Source organism: Maylandia zebra, linkage group LG2 (assembly GCF_041146795.1).
Source record: "Maylandia zebra isolate NMK-2024a linkage group LG2, Mzebra_GT3a, whole genome shotgun sequence".
NCBI classification, from domain to species: Eukaryota; Metazoa; Chordata; class Actinopteri; order Cichliformes; family Cichlidae; genus Maylandia; species Maylandia zebra.
The window spans coordinates 4,541,227-4,553,266 of record NC_135168.1 but is presented as its reverse complement, the minus strand read 5'-3'; the positions used below and the strand labels follow the sequence as shown (position 1 = coordinate 4,553,266).

Sequence of the window (12,040 nt, the reverse complement as noted above, 5' to 3'; positions counted from 1 at the left end):
GGCTTTTAATTTGCATTCAGTCCATCAGGATCAATACGTCCCTGCTCTGGGCTACAGGCTGACATAGACCTGTATTAGGACAATACTGCGTCTGCTTCCATTAAACAGTGATTGAAGTAAAGGTTGGAGACCACGGTGCCACAGAAAAGTCGCCGAGAGGGAGGGACGAGTGTAAAAATCCCTCGTGTGAGCTTTAGCTTCTGTTTGTGTGGGTTTAATCTGACTACAGTGTTCTGGGCCGACGATCTGAGCAGTGACAAACGGTCAGTGTGCTGCCCTCAACAGTTTTTGATCCAGGACAGCACTTTAGCGCATGTCCACCCAGCATGCACCGGAAAAGTTTCATTTGCACTATGATGGTGGTATGTAGGAGAAGGTCACATCAGGCTGTGCTGCAACACAACCAGTCTAACTATGGCCTTGAAACTGATTGTGCGCTGTTATGTAGTGATAGAGAATAGTGGGCGGAGCTTCTTTGATGCCTCACAATGTCCAAAGAAGAATCTGTGTATGACAGCAGGAGTGACACTGGCTCACAGGAGCAGTTAATATGAACACCTGATAAACACCTGTAGCTCTCGTGGAGCACACCGGAGCTCGGACGCTCTCGTGACGCCACGTTAACATGTTGTTGTTGTTTTAGGCTCTTTCCAAACACAGTCAAGTGGAAGCTGCAGACGTTTTTATCACTTTTAGAGGAAAACAAATGTATATATTAACAGAAATTAGGCCCATGTTTGCCTCACAATGCTTGCTGTGTCTGCGGTGGTCCTGCCTTGTTTAGCATGCCACCCAATCACCACCACCCTCTCCTCCCTCGTCATGCATAGCTGGGCTGGTGGGTGTAAAAATAGCCGGGTTGGAGGGGGTGGAGTACGAGGGGTTGTTAGTCAATGCTCATTGAGTTGGATGCTTTAATGAGGAAACAGTAGCTCTCTGCTGCCTGTACTTACAGGCGTCCAGTCAAGTGGTGCAACCAGGACAGGACCTCGTCCCTGCTGTATGGTAGCCTGTAAGCTTTTAGGGGAGGGGGAGGAGGGACGGGGAGGGGATTATCAAAGTGATTAACTCACTTAGAGTCCTTTACATTCTGATGAAAGACACTTATATAAGTTGAACCATGGGCAACACAGCCGTGTGTAAGGTGTGCGGCTCAGACAAGGGCCTGAGGACGGCTGGGAGCCCGGCTCACCTGGACCTGAATGCTTTGCCAGACTTCTACTGCATGGAGCATTTTCCTGTGCAGCGTCCTCTGATCCTGGTAAGAGCTCACATTCAAAGCAGACTCTGTGTTTGCCTTTGAGTTGGATGTAAACAGATATGGACAGATATGTGTCTCTGTTGGTGTGCACATGGTTGTGTGTTCCATAGGCTCTGCGCTCTCTTCAAAGGCCGGTGTGACATTTGTGTTCATAAAGTGTTCATAAAGTGTCCCGGCACAGCAGCATGTGGGCTCATGTATCTCATTTGAAACGCAATGTAATCACTTCAGCAGCTGTTGGGAACACAAGACCAGAAAATATCACTTCTTCAGTCTGGGGTCACTTTTAGTGCGTGAACGTTTGCTGTGTCAGTGAAACAGTTTGTTTGTGTCTTCATTGAGTGACTCGTGCAGTAAGTGCGTCTCAAAGGGCTTTGCAGCGCTCTAACACAGAGGTGGAAACATGGATGCGCTCTGGTTCCTAATGTGTTTGCTGACAGTGGAAGTTTGGATCGAATCATCAAAGGCTCAGCTGTGAGTAGGTGACTACACAAGTCCTCGGAGCTCTTTGTTTGAAAGCTAAACCCTCAGACTGAGATCAGCTGAGTTGCTATAAACACACGGTTCCTAATATTTTCACCCCTGTCGATCCTCCTGCTGTTCTCAGCATCAGGTTTCATGTTATGATTCAGGTCATCACTCCGGTATGACCTTACACTGACCCTTTCCTCCAGGAGCACAAGTGGAACATTCCCACTGGTCCTGCTCAGTGTGGGTCGAGGGTTCGGTTTTCCTCAGGTTTGTCGCAGAGCAAAGGAATATTTGTCTGACAGAACTACAGCAGCAACTTTATGCTCGTGTGGAACCATTTTGGTCATTTTTATATTTATTTGGCAAATTCTGGTCAGTTTCTCAAACAGCTGCAGGCGCCAACTCAACTGAACACCACTCAGCTGTTCGTCCACACCTGAAGGAGACGGACACTCTTTCCACCATGGAAATCATAATGAATCTATCCAGTCAACACCTCCACTCTGCAGGCTTTTAGCATCTTTGAGGGCCTTGTTTTGGTTTGTTTGGCTTCGACGCTGCTCTCTACTTTCTGTTTGTCTCATAAATGTGTTTTCCTGTGTCTGTGACACACATCCTTTTTTTAGACGTGGACAGCTCGGTGTCTCGACCTGTGAACTTTGGCCTCCTCTTACTCTGCCATGTTGCAGTCCAGTGCTTGAAAGGTCCTACCACGTCCTCCTGCTGCTTTAACAGAGAGCGGTTTATGCTCCAGGTCCTGCATTGGTGATCCGGATGTTAACACGTGTAGGCAAAGATTTGATTGGCTGGAAACAGTCGTGTTCAGTTCAGCCACCATTAATCATGATAGTGATGAAACATCAGACTGATGACTGTGTCAGGATGTAATGCCGGTCCGTTTATGCCAACTCGACCACCACCAGGTGTTGTTGTGTCAGCGGCACAAACAGAGCGGCACCAGGGTGAGGTGCCGTTGCTAATAAACACAGATACTGTTGTTCCATCCAGCTAGAAATAGAATTTGTTTCTTAGTTGCTGTCTCCACTGTGTCAAGTTCGCGTCTCTGTGTCATACTTCCTGTTTTACTTTGAAGGTCCGTGTCTTATGTGAATGTGTCCTGCTTTGCTTGTCTCGTCAGTCCTGATTTCTCCCAGCTGTGCCCTCCTTCTGTGTCTCATTCCCCTCGTTACTCCCCAGTGTATTTAAACCCTGTGTTTCTCTGAGTCAGTGTCGTGTTGTCCCTCTTGCTGTGTGTGAGTCTCCCCGTGTCTTCTGGTATGTGTTATAATTAGCTTTTCCCAGTTTAGTTTTGTATTGCTTGTGTTCTGTTTTCCAGCAATAAAGCTGTGCTTTTGAGTTCAAGTTCTGTCCCCGTGAGTTTGCGTTTGGGTCCAATCCCTGCCTGCCACACAGCGTTTCATGACAGTTTTATTTGTCAGTGCCTAACTTTAGTGTTAACATAATCAGTTCTCACACATGAAGGCCAAACTCGTTATTGGATTTTTAAAGAGTAGTAAAAACGTCTAGTTTTCAGCTGCCATTTAGTTAGTTTGAGGGTCCAAAGTGAATCAGCAGGGCTTGGAAAACGAGCTGTGCAGCCACAGTTTGAAGGAATCACCACAAATAACGTTTCTAAGAGAACAGGATGAGTTAGCGAGCGTCGTGTAATGTTCAACATTTAGAAATCGTTCAAAAGGAAGCAAGTGTTTTTGGCTTCATCTGAAACAGCCTCGTCACTATGGTTACCACGTCACTATGCTTGTCTCCATGGTAACTGGAAGGGGTATGGATGCTCCCAGCCTTAGCACGAGCAGCTCACAGTATTCGTGTCGGGGACAGTTTGCATTGTTGAGCTCCTGGCACTCTGCAGGTGCTGGTGCACGAGCACGAACAGCCTCATGATGTCATGAAGACACGAGCGTCAGTGAGAACAGACACGGTGTCGGTGATGTTGTCACAGACAGCAGCTTCATGCAGCTGCAGCTTGTGTCCGACGGCTGCTGCAGTTCCCACCTTTCTCCAGCGTTTCTCATTCAAAGCCTCGCTCGTCTGAAGGTCCTGTTGGTCTTCATGTCGCCATAGCAACCAGCCAGCGGCAGAGATGATTAGGGCATGATGTGTGTCGGCAGCCCGACATGAGGATGCTATCAGGCTTCACTGTGCGAACATGAAGACGCGTATCTAAGCTTCTCTTTACTGTGCTTTTATTCAGAAAATTAAACTGGGAAAGAAATCTGAGATATTACAGCAACACAGATTTAAGTGTTAACAATATATTTTACAGTGATATATCATTTTATTAGTGATAGATAGTAAGTTGCTTTAATTTCCCTGTGGTAGAGAGAAGCTCTGGGTCGTATATACTAATGAATATTTGATTTGATGAAATCGGGACTAGTTCTAGATCGGACGCCAGCACGGCGTGGGGAGAAAAAGTGATGCAGTGCAGTTCCCTGCAGTAGCCAGGTGGTAGTTGACTGCAGGTGGAAACATCAAGGCTGTGTCTGAAGCGGGTCTCACTGCTGCAGTGTCAGTGCTCGTTCCCTCTGTGCTTCACTTGTCTGTGCACGTGAACGGCTGTCATTCAAATTCTTCGGCAAACTTTGATGGCTAACAATAGATCCTCCTCCTGAAAACAAGCAGTGTTAGAGAAACAGCAGTGTTGGTGCTGCATTTGACCCCTGAACTCCTCTAACACAATCTGAGTGCAGCACACATCAGCAGTGTTTTTCTGCAGCAGGAGCAGAGAGCTTGATTTAACTTTGGTGGAGGAAAATGCTGAATCACTCCTCACAGTGCTGGTCTGTTTCCAACTGCATCAGCATCCAAGAACAGGGAATGTCCTTCACAGCAGGGACGTTTCTGCGCACTGAGGAAGATCAGGGGTGCAAATGCACCGATGATATTTTGTGCAGTGTGATTTTTGGCACTAATAATTTAGACTTCTTATGGAAAACGTAAAAATAGATCATTGCTATTGATGAAGGCACAAAAGCCTTTTGCAGACTAGGTGTGTTTCTTTAAATGCAAACATAATTACTGAAGGATGGCGTTCCAGGATGGCGTTCCAGGGGCCTCGTGTCGTCATTAGACATGAACAGGAGTCTGTGTGCGATGTTCTCAGGCAGCCAATCAAGTATGTGCTTTGTAAAGTGTGCTTCTTCTCTGTTTCTTCCAGTCGGACAGTAACACAAGTTTCCTGCGAGCAGCCAGAGCGGGGAACGTTGACAAGGTTTTGGAATACCTGAAAGGGGGCGTGGACATCAGTACCTGCAATCAGGTAGGAAAACGCAGACACATCCACACAAGCAGATCTGCTGTCTATCTACACCAATGGCTGCACAGTGTGGACAAAAAAGAACATCCATCAGGCTTTTGCCTTGGTGCATGCTGGGTAGTTTTTACTTTTTGTCCAACTGCCAATATATTAGGGATGCACCGATATCGGGTATCGGTGCATCCCTAATATATTGATTGTTTCTTCTGAATTGGTGTTTCTGATCGATTTGGCTTCTCTGTAAGAATTAAAAATGGCAAGAGTCTGTAAGCTTAAGCACAAAACTTCACCAAGTAGCTTCTGTGGGCTCTAAACACAATCAGAATTTCAGCAGCGCTGACGTCAGAGAGCAGGAGACAGATTCATAGTTGTTGTGGTACCAATCAGGCAGACAGAGCTCTTTGTTTCTGTCAGGTGAGACCGCTTTGACTGCTCTGCCGCGGCTCGTAGGTCACACATATTTACCTGTTTACCAAATAAACAATGTAAATTTGGCCCACTGTCACAGGAAACCGTGTCAGTGGTGACTCACAACCACTGCCCCGCCCCACAACAGTGATCCTGAAACTGTTGTTATGTAAGCTTGGAGCGAGTTAGCATGTTGTCACATATCTTTGCATTTCAAAATCCACTGGCCACGCCCCTTTCTATACATAGTCTGGTTCCAGGTGTTACCTGCCATGTGCAGCTCATTAGGTTGGAAAGGTGACCCGTATGTTTTAAAGGTGTTTGCTGCCTTTCTCTCCCACATACGAGGCTCCCTGCTCGCCTGTGTCGTCTCAGCACTGTTGGTGATGCATTGAACAAACAAACAAAAATAAGTGCTTTTTGTTATTGTTTACTACACATGAATCCTTCTTGGGTTGTTCCAAAGCAGGTTGTGATAATCCTTCTTCTGTTATTGTATAATCAAATAATGTCCCTTCAATCCTGCGAGGGAGAAGTTTGATCCGAGGGAAGTGCTTTATTTAGCTGCTCTCATGTATCAGGATTCCAGCCGTGGATGAGACACTGAAAGCTGATAGGACGTAAACGGTCCTGCCCTGGCAACGGTCATAATGAGCAACACAGTAAACAGAAGTCACACGAAATGGAAGATTGGCTGGTGTCCATGTTGTGTGAAGATGTTTGGCGTGACGTTGGCGTGGATCACTTTGACATTTGACATTACACTGTGTCTCTCTCGTAGCGTGTGCTGCTGCTGCTGTCAAGAACTTAACTGAGTGGCAAAGGCCAAACGCAGCTTCAATGTTCTGAAGTAAACACACAAAACTAAACATCAGTCAAATGTGAACATCTCTGTATCCATGTCAAGAGACATGCAGCAAATGCTCATCTCTTGCTTTCTACAAACGAGTCATTGATCCAGCATCAAACACTGAACCGTGCTGCTGAATCACTGTCTGCTCCTCACACTGTGGATGTGTCACTGTGTAAAACCTTGTAGATTGTGTGATTTTTGGCGTCACAAACCTTGGATTTGATGAACTGAAAGGTTCTGGGTGCTCGCTGCTGTGACTAGCCGACTATGAGCAGAAGCTCAGGGTTGGACCTCGATAAAGTTTACGGCTGATTTTTGCCAATTCTGCAGTCAAATGTGAACATTCAGAGGATTTGGCACAGTTACATTTTCCAACAAACCCTCCAGGAAGTATCACCCAACATAAAGTTATAAAAGTTTTTGCATATTTCAGTTGCTGTGGACAAAACGAGGCGAGAGATGTTAGTGATGGAGAAGTGGGTGGAGCGGTCATGGAGCAGGACAAAGGGTGGGTGGGTGCAACAGGAAGAAAGGGCTCTCTGAGGTCATGGGCTGTTGTAACATCAGCAGATGCTCAACATAAGTGCAAAAAGAAGCGAGCAGATGCAATTAAATGTTTGTACACAGGAGATTATTAACTCAGAGAACTGTTTTCTATTTGATATCCTTTACTTTGTTATTGTCCTTTGGGCAAAAGTAACCGAAAACCATTCATCTCTGCAATCTGATTGGCCACGCGTCTTAAAAAAGGAAAAGCTGTTGGCTGCCTACCTGTATACGTTCGTATTTGTTTGAGACAAGTGATTCAAAAACAGCAGGACTAAAGCTGAAATGCATATTCCTCTCTGCGACTTAACCAGCTGTGGAAAACCTATATAACCTTGTATAGGGGGTCCCAGATGGCCATTAGCTTCAGGGGGCTATCTGATGATAGGAGTGGGGGTGAAAATGGAGTGGTTATTGTTAGACTTTCAGAAAAAATGTTTACAAAGTTTACAGTGGGGTTTTTACCTGGTGGACTAGAGCAGCGGTCCCCAACTCCCGGGCCTCGGACCGGTACCGGTCCGTGAGTTGTTTGGTACCGGGCAACGAGAGTTGAGGCTCAGGTGTGAAATGTCTGGTTTTCAGGGGGTTTTTCAGCGTTATTTTGTTATCGTTTTTATCGTTAACTCGGTTTTCCTGGGTCTTTTCACGTGTTATGAATAAATCTTCTTTTTTTCAGTACCGGTACTAGTTTTATTTTGTTGTATTTATCCGTGACACCTTAAAGGCCAGTCCCTGAAAATATTGTCGGGCATAAACCGGTCCATGGCGCAAAAAAGGTTGGAGACCGCTGGACTAGAGAGTTGGTCCCTGTGCCTTTGGGTCAGGGAGAGTACCCGGCCTTCATAGCCTCTGGTTGGGATGCTCAAGGGAGGATGATCCATCTTACTGAGAGCCTTCAGTCCTCACATGGGCAGCAACACCGGAGGAGCTGGTGACCTGGAGGGTGTGATTGGGAGGAATGGCCTGCTTGTTCAGAGCCCGGGTGGGTCCCAGCCGGCAAAGCGAAAGCAGCTCGAGCAGAAGTTGAAGCAGGAGGTCAGTGAGGCCACTGAAGAAGACTTTCAGACTTCCTCACAATGGAAACTGTCAGGCTGATCAGGAGGGAAAGCACTGGTCACATGCTGTGTAACGGGGTGCTGCTGACTTCAGGTGGATATCGTCTGGTGGTGGAAGGAATACTTAGGAATACGTTTTTCATCTGTGTCTGTGGACACCTTTAACAAAGGGGGAGCGGAGGTTGGGGGGGTCTCACGCCTCAGCCTCCTTGGGAAGGTCTGACCCAGCGCTTTGGACAGGGGAGTTAGCTCATTGGTCAAAGCGTCAGGAGGAACATGGAGGTTTTGGTCCTGGAACCGTGGACCAGCTCTTTACTCTGTGGAGGATATTCAAGCGTGCTGAGGAATGACGTGTGCGTTTGTTTTGTAGAGTTAGAGCATTGGACCATGTCCCACGGTGTGGTGGGTGCTTTGGGAGTATGAGCTGTTTGGTCCCTGTAACCATCGTCAACACACTGAAGGGACACAACCTCATTACATTTCAGTGCCCTCCAAAGGTGTGTTTAGTCTGCTCTGGTGCTCCTCAAACCAGCTTTCCTTTACCTGTAAGTCCCTCAAGAGAATTTGGATTCAGCTCTGAGCACCTCCCTGTGTTAACACTTAGTGGTGGCAAACATTTTGAATAGCAGACACCAGGATCACTGATGCTCGGGTTATTGGCTCTCACATAGGCCAACGTAACTGCAGAAACTGTATCCATGTATTCATGTTCACATTAGACACGTATGGCTCAGCTCAGGTCTGGACTCGAACTATGAAGTGCTGCAGGTTGTTTGGTCCATCGATGCGATGCAGTCGGAGCTTTATGTTTATAGAAAGCTCTGGTGTTTAAGACACTGTGGAAGTTTCCTCAGCAAGAGTCAGAGTGTGTAACATGCTGTGTTTATATCATGAGCATTTCTGTAAGTGAACATGATGATGAACACAATGAACCTTGTGTCACTTTCTAATCCTTAGTTTCGATGGTCTCCCACGTTTGTCCCACTAGTTTTGTTGAGTCATTGCACAGCTGCTCCACTCGTGCACTCGTGCACTTGTGCACTCCAGATATTAACAGAAGTGATTTACAAGGTGAAACGTAATCTAAGAATATATATCTACAGTTTCCATCACAAACCAGTATTAATACAGTAACACCTACAACTTAAAAACACGCACACACAACTATTTTTAACTTTGTACCCAGAGCTGGACCTGATCCACATCAGCATAACATGGCTCAACATCTAATCCAACTGTATGAGTCAGCCAGTCCATGTGAGGCTGAAGCCTTTCACACTTTCAAACGATGGACGCAGAGACAGAAAGGCAGGCACCCTCAGTGGGGGACCTAGACGAGGAGGTAGTACCTTCTGTTTCCCTTTGGAAGCGTGTCTCTTTGTTGTCCTCGGGTCTTCACGTCTGACGTCTTTTTTCCAGAATGGTCTTAATGCGTTGCACCTGGCAGCCAAGGAGGGGCACATAGATCTGGTCCAGGAGTTGCTGGACAGGGGTGCGGCGGTGGACTCAGCCACAAAGGTAAGCTCATTTCACACATACAGAGAGTCTCAGTGGAGTTTGTATTGTTGGCTGGAGGGTTTTTAGCAGCGTGTGTATGTAAAGCTATAAGTAAAGCTATCCTATCTTATTCATAGCCTTTTCCTTTTTTGTTCTCTTTAGGTCACGAGCAGTTGTCCAAGCATTTCACTACATATCGTACTGTGTATGACTGTGTACGTGACAAATAAAATTTGAATTTGAATTTGAATTTGAAGCTAACATCTTAACACATTACTTGGAGAAGGTCATATAATAAATAATCAGTAGGTTGACTCGAGTAAACAAAGAAGTAAACACAAAGTTAACTTTACATAACCAATGAAAGTGTGAGTCATGTGGGTCCTGGGCTAGACCCACGTGTGTTAAAGTGTTGTGAACACCACATGCAGGATTTACAGCGCCTCAACCATCCTCGACCTACAGCTTCGTGACCTTTGAACTTTTCTCTGGGGTCTGACACCCTGCACTGAAACTTTAAGCCTGGAAGGCATTGAGCCCACAGACCCCCCACTGAACAGGCTTTCAGTCTTTGTACACAGCTGTAACGTCTCTGCTCCACAGTGAGTGTGTGAGCGTGTGTGTTTGAGGGTAAAATAAGGAGAATCTGTGTTTTTGAAATGAGAAATGTTTTAAAGAAAAATGAATGTAAAGTTGTGATTTGTGAACATGTGATTCGTGAACGTGATTGATTGGACAGCAGAGAAAGTGCAAACATGGTTTCTGAACTCTGTCAGTGCTACAGTGTAGCTGATGATCACATGATGTGAGGTCATCATTCACCGTGGTCCATGCTGTGTTATCAGGATCAGATTACTCTCAGATATATTCATAGATTTTTACCTGCTTATATTTATTCATGAAGTAATCAGATCTGAAGCAGCAGTGAATTAAATACTGTGCTTATTTGTATCTCAGTGCACATGACAGACTAGACATAACTGTAAAGGACACAACAGCATTCAGTCAGGAGCACTCTGAGCTTATTTTTACAAAGACATGCAGATATTTGTCTAATAATCTTGTTATGGTTTGTGTTTGATTCCAGAAAGGAAACACAGCGCTCCACATATCCTCTCTGGCTGGCCAGGCTGACGTGGTGAAGATCCTGAGCAAACGTGGTGCTGATATCAACGCACAGTCTCAGGTGAGCCTCGACGCTGAGGCCGTGTAATCCTCCTGAAAGTTACTCTGCCGCTCATCACTGTTAGATAGTCAGCTGTGGTGTAACTGTTCCTTGTGTTTACCCGTTTTGTCATATGCTTGGTTCTTTGTGTTAACAGAATGGATTCACTCCTTTGTACATGGCTGCCCAAGAAAATCACCTGGATGTGGTGAGATACCTGCTTGAGAATGGAGGCAACCAGAGCATTGCTACAGAGGTAAGACGAGTGTGTTTAGATTATGCAGTAATCTAAACAACATTAATGTGATGTTTCCACTGATTTGATCACTTTTTAACTTTCTGCTGTTCCACATGAAGAAAGAAACCTCAAGTCTCTCAGTGAGAATCACACGTCTCCTCTTAGGCTTTCAAAGTGTTCGTGGAACCAAGCGTTGATACATGATAAATACATTTCAGGAAGATGAATTTGAATGCAGGTCATATCATTTCAAATAATTTTATTTATACAGCACCAAATCACAACAACAGTTGCCTCAAGGTGCTTTATACTGTAAGGTCGACCCTACAATAATACATACAGAGAAAACCCAACAATCATATGACCCCCTATGAGCAGCACTTTGGTGACAGTGGGAAGGAAAAACTCCCTTTTAACAGGAAGAACCAGGCTCAGGGAGGGGCGGGGCCATCTGCTGTGATTGGTTGGGGTGAACCCCGGCCAAAATAATAAACAAAACCAACGAAGTCCCGCCACAGAAAACTAGCTCAACCCTAAGAAAGAAACAATGACAATAGCTACCCCTCGCGTCGTAGCCCAGAAACAGGAGCAAACAGTTCAAAAGAAAAGGCGGCTCACCGCTTCAGCCTGTGCACGCACAGGCACTGGACTGCACACGTTTGGCGGCTCTCAAGCAGCACGCCTACACATACACAACACAAAGAATTTGGAGGCCAGGTCCAGGTCTGAGTCTCTCTCCTGGCAGCTGTCAGAGCAGCTTTTTGAACCCAGTCACGTGCTCCATGGTCCAATCAGCAGCCCACTGCTCTTCATTAGAGGAAGGACCTGCAGAGATTCTTAAAACACAGGAAAGAGACACAGCACAGCAGCTAATACAGATTTGCTATGGCCACGGGCCGTAACAGATTCCAGTGTTAATGCCACCTCTCCTGGATTTATGAGAATCATAACTCTTAATCAGCACATCACTGCATCCAGCTAGTTTAAAACACTGTGTGTGAATTTTACCTGAAAACACAAGAACTGGCAGGTGGGCTGCTGGTGTCCCATCGTCTTCAAAGATGAGACCAGGTTCACACTAACACGAGCGAGTCTGGTGACAGCAAATGTTATCGTGCTTCAACATCACCCATCAAGACAGTTTGCCAGTGATGGCTGAGGAGGCGTATCTTTGCCAGCTGGTGCATAGTGCTGGAGACATGTGCATCAGTTCATTTTTGAGGAACATGTCCCATCTCAGGATATTTCTTAATTCCAACTGCCGGGAGT

General features: G+C 46.0%; 1 protein-coding gene across 8 annotated transcripts in view; it reads left to right on the top strand.

The window, feature by feature from the left end:
• Positions 1 to 12,040, top strand: part of LOC101474584 (ankyrin-2) — a 93,830-nt gene that overhangs the window by 20,908 nt on the left and 60,882 nt on the right. For all 8 annotated transcript variants that reach the window (XM_076888469.1, XM_076888455.1, XM_076888460.1 and 5 more), the window contains exons 2-5: positions 4,911 to 5,012; positions 9,291 to 9,389; positions 10,456 to 10,554; positions 10,691 to 10,789. In XM_076888469.1, the coding sequence (XP_076744584.1) occupies positions 4,911 to 5,012; positions 9,291 to 9,389; positions 10,456 to 10,554; positions 10,691 to 10,789 (399 nt within the window). The remainder of the gene's footprint in view (positions 1 to 4,910; positions 5,013 to 9,290; positions 9,390 to 10,455; positions 10,555 to 10,690; positions 10,790 to 12,040) is intronic.